Source organism: Nuphar pumila, chromosome 6 (genome assembly GCF_984573655.1).
Source record: "Nuphar pumila chromosome 6, dmNupPumi1.hap1.1, whole genome shotgun sequence".
Classification (NCBI taxonomy): Eukaryota; Viridiplantae; Streptophyta; class Magnoliopsida; order Nymphaeales; family Nymphaeaceae; genus Nuphar; species Nuphar pumila.
In genome coordinates this window covers 6742987-6770287 of record NC_143254.1, presented here as the reverse complement: position 1 = coordinate 6770287, position 27301 = coordinate 6742987, and the positions used below count along the sequence as shown (strand labels likewise).

The following is a 27301-nucleotide window of genomic DNA, read 5'->3' as shown; positions in this document are numbered from 1 at the left end:
CATCAATGAATGGTTAAATACATGTGTTAAGGTTGTGCTCAGGATATCTAAGATTTTGTTGTCCACATATTTTTACAGGTATGTTGATGTGATTCTTCAGTTGATTGACAAGGCAGGTGATTTTGTTAGTGATGACATATGGTATCGTGTGGTTCAGTTTGTGACAAACAATGAAGACTTGCAGGTCCTAACATTTAAGATTTATTGTGTTTAACATTGGTGCATTCTGAACCACATTAATTTTTTAGAGATTTCTATGGTGTAGCATCTGATGGCATTGATCTTATACAGCCATATGCAGCCGCAAAGGCCAGAGAGTATCTTGATAAGCCTGCCTTGCATGAGACAATGGTCAAGGTGTGTGATTCTACTGTATTTTTCATTCCATTGAATTTTTATCAAGAAAGATGCTTCACTGAGGATGCTTAGGGGAGAATCAATGTCTTTTTATGAGAGGCTTGCATATTATACTTGACTAGAAACATGCATCTAATGTGTACATGATATACATGTAGAAGACTTTTCCAAGCCCTTAGAAAACTAAGTTATCACAGAGAAGGGAGAAAATATCAGGGAAAATTGGAGATAAAAGGATATAGGAAAAAGAGAGAAGAAAATAGTAACTCTGTAAGCCTTAATCGTGCTGAAAAGGGTCTCTTCAAATAAAAGGAGGAAGGATTTTATTCGAAAGAATAAAACATCTCCACTTGCTAGCATATTCATTCTCTGAGTCAATGTTCTGCAATATCTATTGCACCAAAATTATACACAGAATATTTTCTGATATCACTGTTCTAATTCTGTGTGAACTGTTGAAATATGTATATTTTTGTCTCTTATGTACATACATGTAATTATATGGGTATTTGTGTACTTTAGTGTAACTGTAGAATATAAGTCAAAGCAAGAGGTCCATAAGTGTCCAATTTTTATTAGTTTGTTAGCGAAAGGGGGTGGACCCTTATATTAGCTGTAATATCTCATTCTTTTACAATGAAGTTTTCTTCTCTAAGGGGTTTCCTCATCTTCTCTCTTGCATCGTTCTCAGATCCATATTCTAGCTGTATGGGTCTGTGAGAAGATATTCCTGGAAGAATGACCCCATTCTGGATTACTGAAGGACTGCCTCGAGATTCGAGCTGCTGACATTAACACTGACCATACCATCAGGGAAATTTCATTAGATTGAGGTAAATTTTTGAGCAAGCTTAATTTTGCAAGTTTGGATAAAAAATCAGGCCCGTCTCTGAAGATTTGGATTTGTAATGATTTTTTCTGTGATTTTCTGAAAAGGGCAGTAACTAGAGGCCAGTTTGGGTTTTCTGTCGGTTTGGGATTATCTACAGTTTTGGATAGCCCTAGTTTACTGTGTTTAGGTCATTTTTGTATAGATAACCTATCAGAAGTTGGTTTTTGGCCTGATTTGTCAATTTGGTGGAGTTTTGAAGTTTCTTTGGTTGCATAGAGGTGACGGTAACAGTGATTTTTGGTGTCGGTGGTATAGTCTCTTCTTCTATAGTGCTGTCCAAATAGATTCTCCTTCTTGAATATGCCACCTCAAGGCCTAAGAAATACTTGAAGATCCCCAGATCCTTCATTTCAAATACATTTGCCGTCTTCAATCTTCGAACATCATCCCTTGTAACAATCATATCATCCACGTATAAAAGAAGTATACATTTCCCTTGGTTTGATGATGACACAAACGATGTTGGATCATGATGAATTTGCTCGAATCCCAATGATTTGAATGTTGAATTGAAATTCTCGAACCACGCTCCTCGGACTTGTTTGAGACCATGTATTGAAGGTCTTTGGTTGTACATGTTTTGTATTATTACCTGAGAGATATAAGGATAAACTCTCTCCTTGTGTTGTGAAATGTTGTATTTTGGGGTTTAATAGGAAAATTTGGATTTTCAGACTTCCAGTTTATGGAGCATATGCCTTTCAGCAGATGAAAAAAGAAATAAAAAGTGAAGAAGATGTATCCTTTTTTATGCCTTATCCTGAAAAAAAAAGGAAAGTGAAAGGTGAATGTGCCTTTTAATCTCCATATGGCATTCGATTAATTTGATAAACTGCTGTACAGCTATGTCACAGGGATTCGGCTAGTAGGGTGCCGCACCCGCGTCGACGCGACTCGACGCGGGTGCGAGTGCGGGTGCGGTCAAATGATCCTGGGTGCGTTGACCGCACCCAGGATCATTTAAGTCCATTTTTTTTTTGGATTTTTTTTTTTAAAATTTGCCCTATCACCTATGCTGCGATTTTTTTTTTAAAAAGAAACTGTTGACAGCAGCTGACAGCAGCTGTCTGTCAGCTGCTGTCTGTCAGCTGTGACAGCAGCTGTCAGCTGCTATTCGTTTTTTTAAAAAGCAGCTCTGTCAGCTGGCTGACAGCAGCTGGATTCTTTTTTTTAAAAAGCAACTCTGTCAGCTGGCTGACAGCAGCTGTCTGTCAGCTGCTCTATTTTTTTTAAAAAAAAAGCAGCAGACAGCTGCTTTTTTTAAAAAAAATCGATTCGTAAGGGAGGGGAACCCCGACCCCCCCCCCCCCCCATATATATATATATATATATATATATATATATATATATATATATATATATATATATATATATATATATATATTGACATTTTTGCCCCTGCCGCACCCCCGCACCCGGGTTTTTTGGAAGTGCCGAATCCCCGCACCCGCACCCGCACCCATGTGACATAGCTGTACAGCAATAGACTTTAAGTACATGACTGGTAAACATGAGGGCCCTGGTAGTTTCAAGAATATTCATGTTCTTTCTCTCTGCAACACCATTTTGTTCAAGCGTATAAGGACATGATTTTTTATGCACAATACTTTTCTCCTACAAGAAGTCCTCAAACATACAACTAATATATTCTCCCGTTGAGTCTAAGCGAAGGATTTTAATTCTAGAGGAGAACTGAGTTTCAATCATTAATTCTAGAGGAGAACTGAGTTTTAATCATCACAAAATTTTCTAAAAAACTCAAAGAGTTCATTTCTATTTTTCATGCATTAAAGCCAAGTGTATCTTGTACAATCATCCATGAAAGCAACAAAGATGAACCTCCCTTAGACAACACTGATGAAGGTCCCCAAACATAAGAATGTACAAGATCAAAAGCTCTATCTGATTCCATTATCATAGACCCAAAAGGTTGAGCATGACTTTTCGCCAACTTACAATTTTCATAATTTTTTACATGCTCGGACACAAACACACTGAACTTTTTAAAACTATCGGAGGACAAAAGATACTAAAGCCAAGAACTGGAAATGCGACCAAGCTGCTGCTGTCATAGCATAAAATCCTTCAAAACTGCAGCTCCTAAACAACTTTTGATCCCTTCTACATCACCATATCTAGCCAATCTAGGTAGTAGAGGTCTCCTTGTTAAAATGTCATGTTCCTTTTATATATATATATATATATATATATATATATATATATATATATATATATATATATGTATATTAATTACCCGATAAGGGTATTTCTGTCATTTTACCCTTTTATGCATATTCTCATTTGAGAATATGATTGTAATTTTTATTTTCTTTTTATTTTTTCCTTTTTATTCAATTTGTATCATGGGGGGGGGGGGGGGGGCACAACGTAGACGTTATAGCCCCCTCCAACGGTTATATTTATAACCGTTGGAGAGGCTCCATGTATATGTTGGAGGTTTGGAGCGCCCCCCCCCCCCCCCCCCCCCCCCTCCTTCTCCAACTTGTATACATAAGGGGTGCTGCCCCTTATGCTCTTTAAGCTTTTTGTAAAGCTTCTTTGAAGTTCCAATATATTGAAGATTATTTTTTATATCTTTGTGCATGTGTATCCGTGCCATTGTGCACTTGTGAGAGTTCTCCTTGGTGCCTTTGTGCACACTTCGTGTTTCTAGCATTGTGTTTATATACAAAATCTCCTTTTATAGAGATTTTTACCAGAGTTACCGGAAGCGCCTAGGCAAAAGGGGAAGCGCGCTTCCCCGAAGCGCGCTTCGGAAGCGCGAAACGTCGCACTTCCGAAGCGTGAGGGGAAGCGTCCCCCTTTTTTGGGAAGCGCGCTTCCCTTTTATGGGAAGCGCTTCCCCCACGTTTCCCCCACGCTTCCCCCTCGCTTCCCCCATTTTTTTCATTTTTTTTCGCTTCCCCTCGCTTCCGGTTCGCTTCCTAGGTCGCTTCCGGTTTGCTTCCTAGGTCGTTTCCGAGACGGTTCGGAATTTTCTTCTAAGTGGTCCCACGCTTCACCGCTTCCTAAATTTTTGAAAGTGCCTCGCTTCCCGCTCCCGCTTCCCGTATCGCTTCCCGCTCCCGCTTCCTCGACTGGTAACTCTGATTTTTACACTCCTTTCTTATGACCATTCCCAATCCTCCTCCCTGATGGTTAATCTTGTGCAACATAGTCAAGTGAAGAAAAGGTAACAATGCAATTAAGTTTGGTTAGCTGTCCAAGAGAGATGAGGTTTATACCAAGTAAGGGAACATGACAAACTTGAGAAACATTCAATTTTTCCCCAAGACAAGAAGTAGGGATAACCGATCGAATCTTAGAGATAAGTCTAAAATAACCATATGCAGTAAGAATAGAACCACTGCATGGAGAGCAACTGGCTAGAATGGATTCATGAGTTGTCATGTGACATGAGACCCCTAAGGATGTGTTTGATTGCTTGTCCAAGATTGAATGGAACAACAAAATATAACGGTCATAGCACATGTTTTGTCTGTCTATAACAATTGTTCTACGTCCAATGTTTGTTTTGATTGTACAAGAAGTTGTGTTCTTTATATCCGGCGTTTGATTTTTATGGTGTGGATAACTTGGATACATAAATAATGGGTCAGATAACTTCATTTTGGATCGTACTACTTGATCTGCCATACCATATGAGTGTTTAATATGTGGATATAGATCTAAAAACCAAAAACTGTTTAAAATTTGAGTAATTTGAGAAAAATAAGAATTGATATTCTTTTATATATAAATGCTTTAGTTGGTGTTATATTGGATCTAATTATGAAAGTTTGTCAAAAAATTATGGATTTTAGCCCCGAATATGGATCTCAAACTCGATCCAAGTACGAAAAAATGTTTGCATTTTGGGTAATTTGAGAAAAATAAAAATTCATATTTTTATATACAAAAACCATAAATAAATCATAAAACCCAAAAATGCAAAAAAAATAAATAATAAATAAACCACAAATAAACAAAACACTCTAAACTACAAGAAAAATAAACCATAAAATTAAAAAAACAAAGGCCCTAATCAAATTAACTAAAAAAACCCTAAATAAAAAAATTTGATTAAAAGCCCTAATCAAAGAAAATCAAAGGAAATACCTAATCAAATTAAATATCAAAAGCCCTAATTAAATACATTTGATTCAAATCCCTAATCAAAGAAAATCAATGAAAAAACCCTAATCAAATCAAATTTGATTCAAAGCCTTAATCAATGAAAATCAAAGAAAAAATCCCAATTAAAACCCTAATCAGAGAAGAACGAGGAACGAAGAAGGGGAAGAAAGAAGAAAAGGGAGAGGGGGAGAGAGAAATGGTAGACCCCCCCCCCCCCCCCCCGCCCAGCACCTTGCTCGATTTATTTTACGTTACCGTGCTTGTCTGTCACATCCATGGAACGATGAATCATTGTTCCAGCCCCTCCCCAATTACGCCAAGAACAATGTAAATGTTGTGAAAGGCGTGGGTTGATGTGGTTGCAACAGGGGAAAGAGGCATGATTTAATTGCCTCAAGGAATAGTGAAAATTTCAATTTAAATATACAAAAGGTTTTTTTTTTTTTAGTAGGTCATCAGCCTTTGAGGATATTATGATAAAATCACCATATTTCCAAAATCCAGCTGACATTGGTGACTAATGTATGACTATGGAATAATGAAAATTTTGTCTTGAATATACAAAAGAGGGGATCAGAAAGTGTAGAGAGTTGTTATAGTGGAAATGATGAAATGTCCTAAGGATAAAAAAAAAATGTTCAGGTATTCCAGTTAAAGCTGAAATTTCGATTGGAAACAATGATCTGGTTACCTTTACGAAGTATAAAACTGTATTCTCAAAGCAGACATATATGCAGACATATTGACAAAAAAAACTAAAAAAAAAAATGTACATTTTTTGCGTCCAACGTTTGTTTGCCGTAGCGTCCCGCGCGGCTCCGGCGTCCTGCACGATCAAACACCCTCTAAATGTATTAGCCAATCAATAGAACTGTCAAAGATACCTAAAAAGGCAATACCAAAGGAGGAGGAAGGAAAAGTGGAGTGAAAAACAACGGCTAATGGTGCTGAGTTGTTGAATCTCCTACTGAATACGCTCAAGCGCCATAGTCCGACCACCTAACAAGATATCTGAAGCGCTACTCAAGGTAGGTGAGGATGGTTGGACACCACTAACAGCTTGCACCTCTTTAGGCTTCACAATGCATTCACTAGAAGAGTGCACAAAAGCTCTTGTCTTCTTCTTAAGAGCTGGACAATTATTTTTCATATGCCCAAGCTCTTTACAGTAATTTCACCTGACTGAGCTCATATCAAACCTAAAACCTTCAAATCTACCACACCTGTACCTCCACTTCTCCCCCCTTGATGCCTAAATACAACCAGATCAGTCTCTTCAGCTGATTTCACACCTAGAGCCTTGTTCTTGGTTTCCTCTGCCATTAGCTCATCCAACGCTTGCACAAAGCTGGGGAGAAATGCTCTATGCAGAATCCCATCGTGCACACTATTAAACTCAGTGCACAAAGCGATGCTATGGTCAATGACTTGTTGTTGGTCTTTAGCCTCAGCCTCTAGGTTCTTACATTTCCCACACTTCTTACATTTCCTACATTTCACATTCGGAAGCATAGGATTAAGAGCATCCCATAACTGTTGAAACTTCGTAGGCTTGAATTGACTCCCCTTCTTGCCTCAAGTTTTTGAGACCTTGAGTGAACTGATATCTACAAGCCCAGTTGGACTGCTTATAGATTTGCTCTCCTGCCTCTTTATCCTCTTCGAACTTCACAATATTTAGAGCAATATTTTGCTCAACAGAGCTCGATAGCCAGGATTTAACCTTGACATTATCCATGTCCCATTCTCCAAAGTCAATCTCATAATCCTCAACATCGCTCTCTCGCTTTCTCTTAGACCCATCTAGGTATCCACCATATCCAAGCCCCTTCACAACTATTTTAACATCAACCCAGTAGGAATAGTTGGTCCCATCCATTTTGATAGGGATGATATGAATATAGTCTTTCTTCTCCATATTTCTCCAACCCCAAACTACAGAATGGTCCCATCCATTTTGATAGGAATGATATGCATAAAGTCTTTCTTCTCCGTATCTCTCCAACCCCCAAACTACAGATCAAGTGTTTGCACAAAAATAATAGTACCACAACTAAATAACCAAGAACCAGTAAATATAATGCAGACCCAACAATCCCAATAAACAAAACTCAATCGACACAATATTAAGAGTCACAATTTATGCGTCAAGGACCCAAACTTTACTCCAAGACAATTTCTTCTTTATCTACTCTTTCCAAAAAAAGTATAGTCACAAGGTATAAAGCCAAATTAGTAGCCAAGGGATATAGTCAACAATATGACATTGATTTTACTTAGACATTTGTTCATGTGGTTATATATATATATATATATATATATATATATATATATATATATATATATATATATATATATATAGGTAAATACCCTATAGGGGTATTTTTGTCTTTTCACAATATGTAATAAACAATTTATTTCTTTTTTATTTTCTATTTTTTATTATCCTTTTTTATAAAATGCCATCGGGGGCTCTATGGTCAAATTGACCATAGAGTCGTCGGGACTCCCAACGACTCTATTGGGAGCTCACAATGGTCCCCCTTTACTCTATTTTAGTTATATGTATAGTGTGTACAATATTTTCATCCTTAGATCCGACTCGGGTGGTGAATACCTTTCCAATAAATTTCAAAATTATTTGAAACAAAATGGGATTTGTCACAAAAAATCTTGTCCAAAAACTCTTCAACAAAATGGGTTGGCCGATAGAAAACATAGACATATTATGGAAACCACTAGAACTCAACTTATCTCTAAAAACGTTCCAAAGAGTTTTTGAGTCGAGGCCGTTCTAACATCAACTTATTTGATAAATAAAATGCCCTTATCATCCCTACAAAATGTTTCTCCAAATGAAAAACTATTTATAAGAATCCCCAATTATAAACGTTTAAGAATTTTTTGTTGCAAATGTTTTGTCCTCTTGCATAAAAGAGATAAATTATCTCCAAAAGTCATTTAATGTATATTCATGGGTTATGGAGAAAACCAAAAAGGCTTTATATGTTTTGATTTAAAAAATAACAAACTTTATGTTTCTAAGGATGTGACTTTTTTAGAAAATGAAAATGGGTTTGAGATTACTAAAGAAAAAGCGGAAGTAAATTATAACTTATTTGATTTCTTACCACAAGAAGAATTTAACCTCTTGTGATGTTTCTTCGAATGATAATTCCTTGAGTGATAATAGTGATAATGATGGGCATTCTAATATTGAGAATGTTGAATCACTATCAAGTAATGATAATATTATTGATAAACTAATACAAGTGTATACCCGATGTGAGCAAAGGGATCCTCTAAGTGCTTTAAAAAAATATATACATGATTTTTTTATAGAAGAAACCCCACTTAGGAGATCCAATCGTGTCTCTATCCCACCTAGTAGGTTTGTATCATATGATACTTTTGACACCAACTTATAGAGCTTGTTTAATAGCCTTATATTCCTACTATGAATTATCACACTACAATGATGTTAAAAATCTTTCATATTGGGTTGAATCAATGAATGTAGAATTAGATGCTCTATAAAACGGCTAAAACTTGAAAAGTAACTTCATTACCCGTAGGAAAGAAAGTTATAGGATGTAGATGAGTTTTTAAGGTTAAAACAAAGAGTGATAGGACCTAGAAAAATCTAAAGCTAGGTTGGTCGCCAAAGGATATTCATAGGAATATGGGATTGACTATGAGGAAACCTTTGCACCAGTAGCTAGAATGACCAGTGTCAGGACCCTCGTAGCAGTTACATCCATTAAAAAATGACCCATATATCAACTTGATGTAAAAAATGTTTTTCTTAACAGGGAATTAAATAAGGAGGTTTATATGAACCCTCCACCGGGATTTAATATTGAAAATGGTAAAATTTTTTAACTAAAGAAGGCCTTGTATGCTCTTAAATAGGCCCCAAAGGCCTGGTATGATAGATTTAGTAGTGTCATGTCTTCTTTGGGTTTTTATCTCTTTTTGTTAAAAATACAGGTACTAAAATAATCATACTTCTACTTTATGTAGCTGATACGATAATCATTGGGAGTGACTAACAAGGAGTTAGAGATATTAAAAATATTTTAAAAGATAATTTTGACATGGCTGACTTGGGTTTTTTGAGATATTTTCTAGGCATCGAAGTTGCTTTCTCTCCCAAGGGGTACATTTTGTCTCAAATGAAGCTTGATGATGACATTTGTGCTAACTGTGGCATTTTAGATGACAAGAAAGTAGAAACCCTAGAAGTGATCAATGCTAAGTTACGACTTGAAGATGAGACTATTTTTGAAGATCCTACACCCTATCAACAACTAATTGGAGCACTTACCTTCTTATCCATTTACCAGACCGGTTATAGCTCATGCAATTCATTCGGTCATTCAGTTTCATCATGCTCCAACGATTGTGCACATGAGTGTTGTGTTAAGAATTATCAGATACATTAAGAATACTATAACAAAAGGGCTTTTTTTATTCTCAGATTTTCTCTGGATTTACTTGCTTATACTAATGCTGATTGGGGAGAAAATTCCAATAATAGAATCTCAACTATAGGTTTTTGTGTGTTTTTAGGAGATTCTCTAATTTCGTGGAGGTGCAAGAAGCAACAAAATATATTTTTGTCTTCAATCGAAGCTGAATATCTGACAATGACCACAACAATAATGAAACTTGTATAGTTACGAAATCTTCTTAAAGATATGAGAGTAATCATTTCAACTTCTTCGAAGTTGTGTTGTGATAATAAGAGTGTAATATACATTGCAAGCAACCACACCTTCCATGAGCATACCAAACATATTGAGATGGATTGCCATTATGTCAAGGATGGATATCTGAGAGGAACTATTATGTTTTCGTATGTCACGTCAGAGTACCAGCTTGCGGATGTTTTCACCAAAGTTCTTCTTGCGCCTAGTTTTATGTTTTTCCTTAACAAACTTTCGGTTCTTTCACCGTAAGTTTGAGGGGGTGTTAAAATATATGTATGCATGTACATATATATCTATATATACATACATATATTTAGTTATATAGGTAAATACCTTATAGGGGTATTTTTGTCTTTTTACAATATGTAATAAAAGTTATAAAACTGTAATAAACAGTTTCTTTATTTTTTTTAATGTTTTTATTATCCTTTTTTGTAAAATGCCATTGGGGGCTTTATGGTCAAATTGACCATAGAGTCGTTGGGACTCCCAATGGTCAGAAATATGACCGTTGAGAGCTCCCAATGGTCTCCCTCTACTCTCTTTTAGTTGTATATATAAGGGTTTGTTCCCCCCTCTATTCTTCAATGTTTGGTGCTTAAGCATTTGCTCAATAAAAAAATTATTTTTATATTTTGTTCTCTTTTTATCCTTTGTTGGCTCTTTGTGGACTTGTTCTTGTGCACATTGTGTTTGTGCTATTGTATGCCCTTCGTGACTTTTGTTCTTGTACTTTCGCTTACTTCATTACAGTGGCACACATGATATCTATTAGAACTTTGCTCGCAATGGCTGCTCTTAAGTCTTGGAGTTTATGCCTGTTAGATGTGAAAAATGTTTTCTCAAATGTAGATTTAGAAGTGTACATGAAGCTTCCTCAAGGATATACTGATCCTGAAGGAAGAATATGCAAGATACTGGTTTTGTTGATGCAATTCAAGTTGCTTTTGCATCCCACTACATTTCTCCCAGGTGGTAGTTTTACAAGTTCCCAAGTTTGCATTCGTTCCTGAGCACTCAACTCTTCAACCGTTGCTCTCTGCCATTCTTCTTTGGAAACTGCATCTATATAAAAATTAGGCTCAACATAAGAATGAATTAGGACCAGAAATGCACAATTCTTTGGAGAGAGTCTCATAAAAAATAAAGCGAGTTGGAGGAACAGAAACACAAGAACTACGTGTTGATGATACTAAGAGAGTGGATTCTCTTATGGAAGCGAATGCAAAATTAAGAGCACTAGATGTGAAAAAGGTGCAAAGGATCCGACCCGATCCATGTAAAGATTATGTACAGAGGACCCGAGCCATGTAAACCTTTTTATTAATCGGGTCTGGATACACCAGACCCGGATCCATACCTCTGTAATGTAAATATAAATGCACAGTTTTAGGTCACGATTTCTATACAGAAATCGTGACAGCCGCAGCCCTCTCTTGTATCCTTTTCTTCGTCTCTCTCTCTCCTTTCTCAATACAGGTACCAAGGTGGAATTCTAACATGGTATCAGAGTCGAGATCTGTCTAAGGGCCAGAAAAAGTTTCCGTCAGGTGCGACAATCGGAGTTTTGAGGTTTTTCACTTCTCCCTTTTCTACTCTTTCTCATTTTTTTCTTCTCTCATTCTTCTACTCTTTCCTGAATGTTTTTGTGTACCCACATCTCACGTGGGCTTGTCTCTCTCTTGGATCTGAGATTCACGTGAATCATGTTCACGTGAACCCAGACCGTGAAAAGGAGTGGTTGTGTTTCACGTGAATCGCTGAAATCGACTCACGTGAAACACCAGACCAATCACGATCCCTATTTCATTTTTTTTGACATTGCCTGCTTGACCTACCTTTATTGCTATTGTCTGTTCGATCTTCCTCTGTCCAATCTTCTCCACGCACCTACTATTGCACATTCAAATATATGTTTACTGTGTAGTTCCCTTCTTGATTCTTATTTCTGCTACTTGTCTGAAAATATATTTAACGTGGGAAAGTTTATTTTATCACGTCAATCTCAGTTTTCTGGAGTGCTCAGGAAAAGGTTCAGTCCCTTTATTCTCTAAATCTGACAGCCGCAAAAAAAAAAGGCTGAGCATTTCGTGAAAACTCTTGCACTTTGTGAACACTCTTGTTGAATTTTACTCTTTATGGATCCTTATTCCTCTCAATCCAAATCTTTCTTCAAGTTTTCTCAACCAACTCGTTTCTGAAAAGTTGAATACCTCAAACTTCTTGATTTGGAAGAGACAAATTATTCATTTTATAAGGATCCAGGGTCTCTTAGGTCACCTGGATGGAACCACTCCAGTCCCACAAGAATTTGTTCCGAGAGAAGAGAAAGATGATCAAGGGGCGAGTTCGATCGTATATATCAAAAATGTAGAATTTCTCAATTGGGAAAAGAAAGATCAATCAGTTGTTGCATACATCACCTCAACTCTGTCTCAAGAGGTCCTTGTTGTCATTCCCGACAATTGTACAACACTACAACTCTGGGAACGACTGGTTCAGACATATTCACAAGTTTCTCAAGCAAGGGTGGTTTTTCTAAAAAGGGAATTTCAGTTGCTAAGAAAAGACTCCATGACCATCATGAAATATTTGAACAAGATAAAGATCATCACAGATCAGCTTGCCGTTATAGGATGTGCCGTAAGTGACAATGACATGGTGCAACAAACTTTGAGTGGATTGGGATCTGACTACAATATGATAGTCACTTCACTATTGTGCCTTCCTGTTCTCCCTACCTTTGATGAGCTACGAGCCAAATTGATCCAGTACGAGATGACTCTGAAAGGATTCTCTGAAGAATCTCACATTCACACAAATTCTCAAGAAGTTTTTGCCACAGGAGTGACTTATGGTAGAGGACGAGGACGAGGAGGACAAGGGCGAAGTGGACACGGAGGGCGTAGTCTCCTTCCCACTCCAAATATGTTAGCTCATGCGCAGGAATCAAGATCCATCCCTACTTGCTTCCTTTGTAACAAAAAGGGGCATATCAAGGCGAATTGTACATCATGTGCATCCAGTATTCCTGTGGAAACTCTTGATAGCAGCAATAATGTCAGAAACATTGCTTCTCAAGTGCTTGCAAGTCCTAGCTTCTCACTGGATGATCCCCTTTGTTCTGTAGTAGAGTGTAGCATTCCTGATGTGAATGCAAACTTAGATATAGCCTCCGGACTGCAGGATTTGGAAGTGGAAAAGATGAAAAGCTTGGGACCCGATAACAGTATTATGAATGACCCGGAGTTACATGGAGAGATTAAAGATTTGTTGTTATCTGCCTTGTCAGAGTTGAAATTGAAGCAGAGTGATGAATGCACTTGGTTTGTCGACTCAGGGGTAGCGACTCATGTGACAGGTGATGCAGGTAAGATTTCTAACCCTACTCCTTATTTTGGAAAAAGTAAGATTGTCACTGGAGATGGATCCCACCATCCTGTTTTTCATGTTGGAAAAACTGTCATTCCCATGTCATATTCCACTCTTACTCTTTCTGACGTTCTTCATGCTCCTGACATTAAGAAAAATATTGTCTCTGTCTCCAAACTTATTGATGATAATAATGCTTCAGTTGAATTCACTCCCTTCTCTGTGCAAGTCTAGGACCTACGCACGAGGGAAACATTCGCTGAAGGAAAGAGACGATGCAATATGTATGTTTTTGAAGAAGCTCCATGTCATGTTGTTCGCCCTGTTCATCTGAATTCGAAGCCTTCATTAGAGTCGTGTTCATCCTCTTCTGCTAATGTTTTTAGTATTTCTGAATGTAATAAGCCATTCTTATGGCATAGTCGATTAGCACATTGTGGGAGTCATTTTATTGAGAAATTTGTCTCTAATAATCTCATTCCAAAAGAAAGTCTCAATGGGGATGAGAGCAGTCACAAGTGTTCTAGTTGTCTTTCATGCAAGAGTCATGTATTGCCTTTTCATTCCATTAATAAGAGAGCTTCAAAACCTTTTGAGATAATTTGTTCTGATGTATGGGGACCCGCCTCAATTGCCTCTAGATCTGGGAGCAGATACTATCTAATCTTTGTTGATAACTATTCTCGATACACTTGGATATATTTCATAAAAAATAAGTCAGAAGTCTTCTCTTTGTTTCAAAATTTTCTTTCCTTTGTCAAAAATCAATTTTCTAAGTCCATTCAATTTTTTCAATGTGATGGAGGTGGGGAATTCTCATCCAGTGATTTTATTTCTTTTCTTCAAAATAACGAAATAGGAAGAAGGGTGTCCTGTGCTCACACCCCTCAGCAAAATGGGATTGTTGAACGAAAACATAGGCATATCGTTGAAAGTGCCATGAGTATGCTTCATGACAGCAATCTTCCCATCAACCTATGGACAGAAGCTTTCCATTCTGCCGTGCATGTGATAATTTTGAGCGCATCCTAGTTATCATGATCTGCGTGTTTTTGTATGTGTATGCTTTGTGTATATTGATCAGTCCTTGAGAAACAAGTTTCAGGACAAGGCCCAAAAGTGTAGATTTGTGGGATATGCATATGACTACAAAGGATATAGGCGTTATGATCCCACCAACAAACGCATCAGAATCTCAAGAAATGTTGCCTTTGATGAACAAAATTTTGATCACGGAACCGACGCAACGAATATGTCAACTGAAATTTACTATCCTTGGTTGAGCTTATAACTTTTTGCTGGCTCCAATGAAGCATGTTCCTCATATTGCGTGCAGCAAGAAGAAGAGATATTTGAGAACACTGGGACGTCGGGATCACAGAATGCAGAGAAAGTACCGGGTAGATACAAAGGCATTGTCTATTCTAGACAGAAACCGACAACATCAAGCCATTCAGATTATGTCTCAGTCGCCAATCCTACTCCTTCTCATACCCTTGAGGTCAGAAAATCAAACTGCATACGACATCCTATTGCCAGGTGGGTTAGCTATAACAACTTCTCCTTGGATCTTCAACTGTTTTTAACTGCCATCAATAAGGACGAAGAGCCCATCATGTATTATCAGGCAGCCGCTTCTATAAAATGGGTAGAAGCCATGAATGATGAAATGCAAGTCTTGCATGAATGTGGAACATGGGAAGTTGTTCCCAGACCACCTGACAAAAATGTTGTCGGATACAAATGGGTCTACAAAATCAAGTACAAGCCAGATGGAACCATTGAACGATATAAGGCGAGGCTTGTAGCAAAAGGATTCACTCAAGAAGCAGGGCAAGACTATGATGAGACTTTTAGTCCGGTTGTAAGAATGAGAACGATTCGAATTATCATTTCTCTGGCTGTTGAACATGGATGGAAGTTGAGTCATCTTGATGTAAAAAATGCATTCTTGCATGGGGATTTGAAGGAGGAAGTATATATGGAGCAACCCCCTGGATATCAAGAACAAAATTGTAAAACCCATGTGTGCAGGTTAAAAAGAGCTATCTATGGTCTGAAGCAAGCATCTCGCTCTTGGTTTGATAGCTTCTCGCCAGAGATTCAGAAACATGGATTTTCACGTTCCATGCTGAACCACTCATGAGTCATACTATAAAACTTTGAGAGAGGGTGATTGAGTCTAGGTTGAGGAAGGTTGTCATGATATCGGAGAATCAATTTGGTTTTATGCCTGGAAGATCAACTATGAAAATTATACATCTTCTTAGACAACTTATTGAGAGAAATAGAGAGAGGAACAAAGATTTGCATATGGTTTTTATTGATTTGGAGAAGGCATACGATAGAGTACCTAGGGACGTTCTCTGGTGGACAATGATGAAGAAAGGCGTTTCTCTCAAGTACATTAGTATAATTAAGGATATGTATGGAGTAGTAACCAATGTCCGCACTTGTGGAGGGGTGACAACCAATTTTCCTATAATGGTTGTGTTACATCAAGGATCTGCTTTAAGCCATTTCCTATTTGCTATAGTGATGGATGAGCTTACGAGACCAATTCAAGAAAATGTGCCGTGGTGTATATTGTTTGCTAATGATATTGTTTTGATTGATGAGTCTAGAGTTGGGGTTAATGCTAAGTTAGAATTATGGAGACAGACATTGGAAGCAAGAGGTTTTAAGTTGAGTAAGAGTAAGACAGAATATATGGAATGTCGGTTTAGTAAGCAACAAAGTAATGATGGGAGTGTAGTGAAGCTTGGTGAGCAAAAAATACCGGTGGATGATTGTTTCAAATATTTGAGATTTATCATTCAAAAGTATGGAGAAATTGATGGAGATGTAAATCATAGGATAAAGGTTGGGTGGATTAAATGGAAAAGTGCAACTGGAGTGTTGTGCGATCGTAAAATGTCATGCGGTTGAAGGAAAAGTTTTATAGGACAACTATTAGGCCCGCTTTACTATATGGTACGTAATGTTGGGTTGCCAAGAGACATCATATTCAAAAAATGAGTGTAGCTGAGATGCGTATGCTTAGATGGATGTGTGGAAATACAATAAAAGATAAGATTCAGAACGAGGAGATACGTAAGAAGGTAGGTGGTGTGAGTTTTTGGAAAACCCTTTTCAAAACAATATTTTTAATGAAAATCTAATGAAAGCCAGACACCAAAAATATAAAAACCGGCTCGCACGAGTGGTGGAGTCCGGGTCGATCTCAGGGAACGGGAGATACTTGTATTCAACACACACAACTATGCTACTCTTTATTGCCCAAAAAAAAAATTAAAGAATAACTAAAGAGTGTTTCCCTACACAGAGGGCTTAAATGAATAAAAGAATAAAAACAGCCTTATTACAACCCAATGAATTGAATAAAATAAAATAAAAGCCTAGTCTAAAAAGAAAAGCAAGAGTCTTCAGTGCTTAAGGCTTTGGTGGTCCCTTTCTGTCCCTTCCAGGTTGAACACTTTTGTATGGTTTGATTCAGGGTCCTCTGAGGGCTCCCTTGAGGGCACTTTTGAGGGTCTAAGGGTACCTTTTAGAGACCTCGGAGGGCTCTTCAGGGGCACAAAAATGGTCTCTTTGCACATCCAACGCTTCCCTGCAAAACAGAAATCAAGCAAACGCAGCAGCAACAAGGAAGCTAAACTAAATCTAAAATGAGAAATCAGTAAAAAGAATCAAACTCACTAACTGCCTACACTAGAAGACACATTAGCATAACAAATTAACAAATTACGAATAGGAAAGAATCAACGTGTACACTAAAAACTATTTATGAATTCAACTTGAACAACTTTAACTAACTAATTACTAAAAAAATATCATAAATTAGACTAACTAATCTACCCATGAATAATCCAGCACTAAGAAATCACTAACTTAAAAACATGAATCAATACAAAACAATAACGATCTGCACTAATAAATTTCAACTATGTAACAAGAAAAAGAAAAACAACCCTAAATCTAACTAAGAAGCAACTAACGGATTATGTAAAAAAAAATAAAAAATACGTAAACCATGAAACCACTAATGCAATGCAATGTACTAATTCTGTACTACTCTAACTTAAGTAACTCAGCCTCAAGACCTAACTTATGCAATGTCAATGCACCTTCAAATGCTTTTGCAACACAACAACTAAATCTAATAACTATAGTGACAACAAACTAAGAATTACGGCTATAAAAAAATTATTAATGCATTAAATCAAAGGACACCAGTTAAGCGAACACAAGTTAAACCTTGCCTACTAAAAGAATTCACGTGCTATGTGAAAAAGGCTACAAAAAACTAGAACTAACTTTACAGAAGTAAGCCTCGCAGATGACAACACCAACTTACATACTAATTAATTATTCTAAGACACGATAATGAAAGAAAGAAAGAACGTTGCTGATAAAATATTGTGCACTAAGCAGACGCTAATATAAAAAAATGACACATTATTTTTTTTCTTTTCTGATTTTTTGTTTTGAAAGTTTTCAGATGATGCTCAACATATGCTTTGCATATCTAAGATGTAGTATGCTAATGCAATGCTATGCAACTCACTACACTATGAAAAGAAAAGAGAAACACACAGTAACATAAGGGAAGAAAGAGAAAGGAAACAAACCGATGGTGGACTCGGCTGGACTGGTTGAAGGAAGAACGGTCTCTCCCCATATCAGATCATCACGCTGCCCCCCTTTTGCTGAAGGAAGAAGAGGAACCTGCCGGCTAGAAAGAAGAAGAAGAAGAAGAAGAAGAAGAAGGGAGGAAGAAGAAGAGGGGAAAGAAGAACCGGCCGAAGGGAGAGAGAGAGAGGAGGAAAGGAAGAGGAGAGGGCAAGAATAGGGGGGTAGAGAGAGAGAGGCGTGAACTCCAACTAGGGAAAAAACGCCTCTCTTGAGCTTTAGTATCTTATTTATAATATAATATTAGGTTAAAGCAAATTTTTCAACACAAGTCCAATATTTTTAATAATTTTCAAAAAGACCCACCTTAGTAAAACCTGTTTTATTGTCTAAACAGAAAACTTCCTAAACTAATTAAAAACTATAAATTAGCTAATACAAACATAAGCTAACTAATCTACCATTAAGAAAATCTATATCTAATAAAAATACTAAAACCGTAGGGAATGCTTTGAAAACTTGATTTTCTGATAAGATTTAATTCAATGCGATTTCTCAGAACTAACAATAAAAATGGGTTTTTAGAGCGATTTTAACACAGATCATGCATAAATAATGATTAATAAAATGCAAATATTATGCATGATCAGTAGGTGTTGCACCCATTGAAAATAAGATGAGAGAGAATCGTTTATGGTGGTTTGAACATATTCGGCGAAGGACTAATGATGCTCCAGTTAGAAGGATGGAGAAATGGTAAAATATATTAGTTAAAAGAGGTCAGGGTAGGCCTAGGAAGACTTGGATGGAGATGATAGGAAAGGATATGAATGCTTTGAACCTCACCGAGGACATGGCATTGGATAGAAATGCTTGGAGGAGAAGGATTCATGTGGAAGACCCAGAATGATTTTCTTTGTTGGTTCATATCGCCGACCCCAATTGTTTTGGGATGAAGGCGTAGTTGTTGTTGTTGTATGCTGGACCACTCATTATTTGTTTTTAAAAGTCAGCCTGTGATCACTCTATTATTAATTTATGTCGATGATATTATCATCACAGGAAACTCTGCGAGCCACATCCAAGAAGTAAAAGACTTACTAGGTCATAGGTTCAAAATGAAAGATCTTGGAGTTCTACGTTATTTTCTTGGTGTAGAAGTTGATAACCAGGCTCATGGCTTGACACTCACTCAGCACAAGTACACCGTAGATGTTCTCAGCAAGGCAGACATGGAAGACTGCAAACCTCTAGGAACTCCGAGTGTGCTTCATCAAAAACTTAGCGCTCATGATGGCGATCTGTGTGATGACCCCACCAGGTATCGAAGCATAATAGAAATGTTACAGTACCTCACATTCACTAGACCTGATATTGTTTATTCAGTCAATCAAGTGTCTCAATTTATGCATGCACCATGTACTGGACATATGGAAGCGGTCAAGAGGATCCTTAGATATCTGAAAAGGACTATTGGGGATGGATTGATATATTCACCACAGTTATATGGCAAAGATGAGCACGAAATTACTGTATATTGTGATGCAGACTGGGCAGGAGATCCTGACGAACGAAGATCTACATCAGGATATTGTGTCTTCATTGGAAGAAATTTAGTCTCTTGGAGCAATAGAAAACAAAAAGCTATTGATAGATCGGGCACTGAGGCTGAATATAGATCCATGGCTGCTGCTACTGCCGAAGTCACATGGATCAGGCATCTACTAACTGTAGGAGAAAAGATCTCTCACACTACCTTACTATGTGACAACCAAAGTGCTATCAACATGTCATTCAATCCAGTAGTACATCACAGTCGTGCCAAGTACATTGAGATCGACCAACACTTTGTGAGACAGAAGGTTGAAGAAAAAGAGATTGAGCCTGAGTTTGTCAGTACTGAAAGACAGGTTGCAGACATATTTATCAAAGGGTTAACAAAGGATCGTTTTTGGATGCTTAAAAGCAAGTTGTTCATGGTTCAAAACCATGATCAACTTGAAGGGGGGTGAAAAAGGTGCAAAGGATCCGACCCGATCCATGTAAAGATTATGTACAGAGGACCCGAGCCATGTACCGAGCCATGTAAACCTTTTTATTAATCGGGTCTGGATACACCAGACCCGGATCCATACCTCTGTAATGTAAATATAAATGCACAGTTTTAGGTCACGATTTCTATACAGAAATCGTGACAGCCGCAGCCCCCTCTTGTATCCTTTTCTTCGTCTCTTTCTCTCTCTCCTTTCTCAATACAGGTACCAAGGTGGAATTCTAACATGATGATCCTGTTTTATACAAGTGGTTGGTAGTCATATGCCTAACCATAACTAGGCTAGATATTTCTTATGTTGTTCATGCTGTTATCCAGCTCATGAGTGCACCAAGATCGGTGCATCTTGCCTATGTACTGAGGATAATCAGGTATGTCAAAGTCATTATGCACTATGAGATGTTCTCCTCTTTTACTTCTTGTGAACTTAGAGCCTATTGTGATGCTGATTTTGGGGGCTTTACTAGAGATGGACTATCTACATATGGATTTTGTATGTTTCTTATGAGCTCATTGATTTTATGGAAGAAACAACAGAGGTTAACTCTATCCACAGCTGAGGCAGAGTATAAAGATATGGCTCAAGTCTCGACAAAACTTATTTGGATTAGATGGCTGCTGAGAGACCTTTGTATTCTTATTCATGAGAAAACACTGTGACAGCATGAGCGCAATTCATATTGCTAATAATCTTGAGTTCCATGAGAGAATAAAGTATATTGAGATTGATTCACTTTACAAGGCGTGCCTATGAAGATTAGATTATCTCTATATTACATGTAGGGTCCAAGGAGCATATTGCTGATGTGTTCACAAAGAGACTTCCACCATCTTATTTTAGAACATTCCTCTCCAAACTCGGAATGATCCTGTTAGCATCATCTTAAGTTTGAGGGAGAATGATGAAATATGTATATTTTTGTCTCTCATGTACATACATGTAGTTATAAGGGATTTGTGTACTTTAGTGTAACTGTAGAATAGAAATCAGAGGTCCATTAGTGTCCAATTTTTATTAGTTTGTTAGTGAAACTGTGAAGGGGGGTCTGTGTAATGAAATAAGCAGAAGAAGTCAAGAATGCTAAAGCATTCACTATGTCCCACACGGACAAGTGCAACAAGCACAAGATAGGAAATCCACTAAGGGATATACAAAGGGCCTTATTAAAAGGCTACACACATGAAAAATAATATCACTATTATTGAAGAGGAGCTCTCAAGAGCAATACCACATACATGGGGAGTTCCCCCTATTTATAAGAAAAGGAGACCAAAGGGGCTCCCAATAGAGTCGTTGGGAGTCCCAACGACTCCATTGTGGGGCCCCTTTTCGGTATCCAAAAAATACATATTAAAAAATAAAAAGAAAAATAAAAAACAGTAAAATAAGAGAAACAAAATAAGTACCCCTATGGGGTACTTTGTGAAATGACCATAATACCCCTATCGGGTATTATGGTATTATTACATATGTTTTAACACCCCCCCCCCTCAAACTTTACGGGGGAATGACCGAAAGTTTGCCAAGAAGGAACAAGAAGCGAGGAGCAGGCAGGGCTTTGGTAAAGAAATCTGCAAGTTGATATTCTGAAGTGACATATGGCAGTGTAACTGTCCCACGAAGATATTCATCACGTACATAATGACAGTCCATCTCAATATGTTTAGTCCTTTCATGAAAGGTGTGGTTGCTGGCAATATAGATGGCACTTTTGTTATCGCAACAAAGCTTCGAAGCACCGGTAATTTCGACTCCCATATCTTGAAGAAGACTTCGAAGCCACATAAGCTCCATTGTAGTGGTTGTCATAGCCCTGTATTCTGCTTCAGTAGAAGACAACGAGACTTTCTGTTGTTTCTTGCACCTCCAAGCAATTAGCGAATCTCCTAGAAAAACACAAAAGCCAGTAGTTGAGATTCGATCATTTGGGTTTCCTCCCCAGTCAGCATCAGTATAAGCCAGTAAGTCTAAGGAAGAGATTGAGGATAGGAATAGCCCTTTAGTCAAAGTATTTTTGATGTATCGAATGATCCGGAGCACAGCACTCATATGCACAGATGTAGGAGCATGCTGAAATTGACTTGCAGAGTGCACATCATGAGCAATATCCGCCCTGGTGATAGTCAGATAGGTGAGGGAGCCTATGAGTTGCCTGTAGGGCGTAGGATCATCCAGCAGAACTCCATCCTCCAGTCGTAGTTTAGCATTGATAACCTCGGGAGTCTCCACCTTTTTGTCATCTGAAATCCCAGATTTGGAACATATGTCTGCAGCAAGCTTCATCTGTAACAGTATATACCCTCGAGGAGAGTATGCTACTTCTATACCAAGAAAGTACCTGAGAAAACCCAGATCAGACATATCAAAATTATGTTTTAACATATTTTTAACATTAAGAATATCACTTTCATCATTGCCAGTGATGATCATATCATCAACATAAAGCAGAAGGATGATGATACTATTACCTGCACGTTTAACAAAGAGCGCAGTGTCAGTATAACATGAACGGAATTCCAATTTTAACATGATAGCACTAAATCTATCATACCAAGCCTTAGGGGCTTGTTTAAGACCATATAAAGCTTTTAATAACCGAAGAGTTTGACCTTGGTTAACATTAATTCCCGGCGGAGGGTCCATATATACTTCTTCATTCAACTGACCATTAAGAAAGACATTTTTAACATCTAATTGAAATATAGGCCATTTCTTAGATGATGCTACTGCTATTAGAGTTCTAACACTTGTCATGCGAGCCACGGGGGCAAAAGTCTCCTCATAATCGATGTCATATTCTTGTGAATATCCCTTAGCAACTAATCTAGCTTTATAACGTTCTAGGGAACCATCACTTTTTGTTTTGACTTTGTAGACCCATCGACATCCTATAGTTTTTTTATTTGGAGAAAGATGAACTATTTCCCAAGTTTTAGCCTTATTTAAAGCATCTAGTTCAACTTTCATTGCTTCAACCCAATGAGGAATATTTTTTGCTTGATTATAGTGGGAAGGTTCATAGTAAGAATGCAAGGCAATTAGACAAGCTCTATATTTATGTGAGAGAGTTTCATATGAGACAAACCTATTTGGTGGAATGGATTCTCTAGAAGAACGCCTAAGAGAGGTTTCTTCTAGGGGTTCATTAAGCCGCAAAAATTTTTCTAAAGCACTAATAGGTTGTGCTTCCTCACGCCGAGTGTATACTTGGAGATTGTCACCATTAGTTGGTGATACATCATTATCATGAGTATTTTCTAAAGATTCCGGATGACTCAAAAGATCATCATTTGAGTCTTCTAAAAGATCATTGATAAACATATAATCAATTTCATTTGGTTTTTCCAAAATTTCAAATCCATTTTCATCTTCTAAAAACGTCACATCTTTGGAAACAAATAATTTATTGTTCTTATAGTCAAAGCATCTATAGCCCTTTTGATTTTCACCATATCCTAAAAATACGCATTCTATTGCTTTAGGTGACAATTTATCTCTTTTATGCAAAAGAACAAAGCATTTACACCCGAAAATACGAAGACGATTGTAGTCGGGTGTCATATTGAAAAGTTTTTCATAAGGAGAGATATTATTCAATTTTGAAGATGGCATCCTATTGATTAAATAGGTGGAGGTCAACACGGCTTCGGCCCAAAAATTTTTAGGAATATTTTTAGAAATGAGTAAGGATCTAGTGGTTTCTAAAATATGTCTATGTTTTCTCTCCGCTAGACCGTTTTGTTGAGGAGTCCTTGGGCAAATTTTTTGATGACAAATGCCATGTTGTTTTAGATGTGATTGGAAATCATTTGATAAGTACTCTCCACCCGAATCGGATCTAAGAATGGATATTTGACTTTGAAATTGATTTTGAACTTTTGCATGAAATTCTTTGAAGAAGTTAAAAACTTCTGATTTAGCATTAAGAAAATAAATCCATACGTATCTAGTATAATCATCAATAAACGTAACATAATACGAATAACCACCTTTGGATAAAACCGGAGATGGCCCCCATACATCGGAATGCACCAATTCAAAAGGTCTTGTTGTCACAAAAGTTCTAATAGGAAAAGGAGTAGACTTCTTTTTTCCAAAAATGCAATCTTTGCAATTGATATCTTTTTCTTTACAAAACTTGTTTCCAAAAGGAAAAATATACATTTTAGAGTAACTTGGATGTCCAAGTCTTTTATGCCAAGTTTCAATATTTTTGTCTTGGACATAAGTACAAAATGAGGTATTTGGAAGTGTTAAGTTATCCATAAAATAAAGGTCTCCCTTCCTATGGCCTTGCCCAATCCGCTTCCCGGACCGGAGATCCTGCACAAAGCACCCTTGGGATGAGAAAGATATTTCACATCCATGGTCGGCTATTTGAGAAACGGAAAAGAGGTTAAGATTTAATTTAGGAACTATTCTAACTTTTGGAACAAGAAAATTTTGAATATTTTTAGAATCAAGAGTTCCAATACCATTTATTTTGAGAAAAGTTCCATCGGCCGTAGAAACACAAGATAATTTTGAATTGGCCTGCACATTGGTTAATGCATTTTCATGAGGAGTCATGTGAAAAGAGACTCCGGAATCTAAAATCCAAGAGTACGTACCGGGAGGTGATGATGAGGCAATGGCGGCACCGGAGGTGGAAGAAGTGACCTTTAGAATTTGTTGAAGAGCCAAGGAGATTTGCCCAAGAGTATCTTTGAGATTCCCGTTCTTGCCGTCATCTTCTTTGGTGGTGGATTCTTCAACGGAAGCCACCTTTGGCTTGAATGCCCCATTTAGCTTTGGGCAAACGGGTTTAATATGTCCCGGCTCATAACAATGGTGACATATAATCATTTTTCTTCCACCACTCCCTTGCTTACCAAAATGAGGTGGTTTGTATGTTTTAACATGATTGTCGGGTTTAGATACGGCAAGAACTTCCTCTATCTTTTACCCATGCTATGCCTAGTCTCTTCTTGAGTAATCTCGGCAATAGCCTCTTCTAAGGGAGGAAACGTGGATCTATGGAGAAGTGAGGATCTCACTTGTTCAAATTCGGGACGAAGCCCAAATAAAAATTGAAACAATCTATCTTGTTCCATTTGTTTTTGTCTTAGAACCACATTCTCTATAGATACCCATTTAGGCTCTAAAAGAGCCAATTCATCCCACAAAGGATTTAGAGCACTATAGTAATCTTGTATGCTCATGTCACCTTGTTTTGTGGTTCTTACTTTTTCTTGCAAGAAATAAGCTCTTGCAAGATCCTTTTGGGTAAACATACCCTTCATAAAAAACCAAGCTTCATTTGCCCGGCGGAATTTTGCAATATTTGCACATACCTTGAGTTCGACATTATTCATAAACCATGCTAGGATTTTTGCATGGTTGCTCTCCCAATCTTCCATTTGATGATTATAATCTTCAATGGCCTTGAGACGAGCATCGCCTTCAAGTGCTTTCTCTTGATCTCCTTCCATCTTTGTGAGCTTAAGTTGGGGTTCCGGAACGGTTCCCATTACATAACCCCAAAGCTTCTTGCCTTTGAGATTATTCTCCATTGCGGATGCCCACATCATGTAATTTTTTCCATTGAGTTTGAATGATAGATCGATCTTGACTTCCATTGCTACACAATGAAGATGTGAGAAAGAAAGGAAATAGAGAGAGACAAGATTTTACCTTTTAGAAGATCGTATGGCTCTGATACCATGTAATGAAATAAGCGGAAGAAGCCAAGAATGCTAAAGCATTCACTATGTCCCACACGGACAAGTGCAACAAGCACAAAATAGGAAATCCACTAAGGAATATACAAAGGGCCTTATTAAAAGGCTACACACATGAAAAATAATATCACTATTATTGAAGAGGAGCTCTCAAGAGCAATACCACATACATGGGGGGTTCCCCCTATTTATAAGAAAAGGAGACCAAAGGGGCTCCCAATAGAGTCGTTGGGAGCCCCCAACTGTCACATATGTGACCGTTGGGGGCCCAACGACTCCATTGTGGGGCCCCTTTTCGGTATCCAAAAAATACATATTAAAAAATAAAAAGAAAAATAAAAAACAGTAAAATAAGAGAAACAAAATAAGTACCCCTATGGGGTACTTTGTGAAATGACCATAATACCCCTATCGGGTATTATGGTATTATTACATATGTTTTAACAGTCTGACCCCTATATTGGCTGTAATCCCTCATTCTTTTACAATGAAGTTTTCTTCTCTAAGGGTTTTCCTCATCTTCTCTCTTGCATCGTTCTTTCTATAGCTCAATTATGAATATCAAATCATTTCTTTTTATTTTTTGTGTGCCTATTGACTGAGGAGTTCTTGCTCCTAAAAATTCTTTAAGGAATGCCTTCTCTTATTGTCAAGAAGTGGCACAGAATCCAAGACACAAATGAAAGACAAATAAAGAGGAACCAAATCATATATACATTCGATTTGTTGTGGATTGGATGATGGAAAAACATATGGTCCTGTGAAAAGGTTGGAAGATCTGGCCAAAGAAGGTGATAGTCCTGTAGATTCATTCCCATGGTTCGATCCTTCCCAGTAAAACGCGGCGACTCATTTAACCATAAATAAGAAACTAACACGTTTATATTATTCACAAGAACACCAACAAATAAAATACATAATTTTTATTAATAATAAAACAAACAAAAATTACTTATGAATCTTACAACAAAACACTCAGACACACAATATGTACAGTGATCCTCTCTCAAGAAGCACAATGAGGCATAAGCCTCATATATATACAAACAGCCACATACTAGCCGTTAGGATAGTCTAACAACTAGTTTGACTAGCTGTTAGACTAGCCTAACGGCTAGTTTGATCCAACAGCTAGTTGGACCCGCTTACAAAAAACAATAAAATAATAAATACAAAAATAATACAGAAAAATAAAAATGAAAGAAAAGAACCCTATTCTAGCATATAAGTATACTTATCCTAACTTACATAAAAGGTATACCTAAAGTATACCCTGAATACAACTCAAATCAAATCTACATGAAAGGAAAGAAAGAAAATACCTAAAGTACACTTAGGTGTGTGTACTTTGGTGTATACAAACCAACAACAATAACAAAGGGACATGTTACATATTTCTTAACACTTACCTGATCAGAAAAGTTG

General features: G+C 37.4%; 1 protein-coding gene across 1 annotated transcript in view; it reads left to right on the top strand.

The window, feature by feature from the left end:
* LOC149833786 (AP-2 complex subunit alpha-1-like) overlaps positions 1-27301 on the top strand; it is an 85109-nt gene that overhangs the window by 44113 nt on the left and 13695 nt on the right. The window contains exons 13-14 of the mRNA XM_090011018.1: positions 79-184; positions 292-357. Coding sequence (XP_089867144.1) covers positions 79-184; positions 292-357 — 172 coding nt within the window. The remainder of the gene's footprint in view (positions 1-78; positions 185-291; positions 358-27301) is intronic.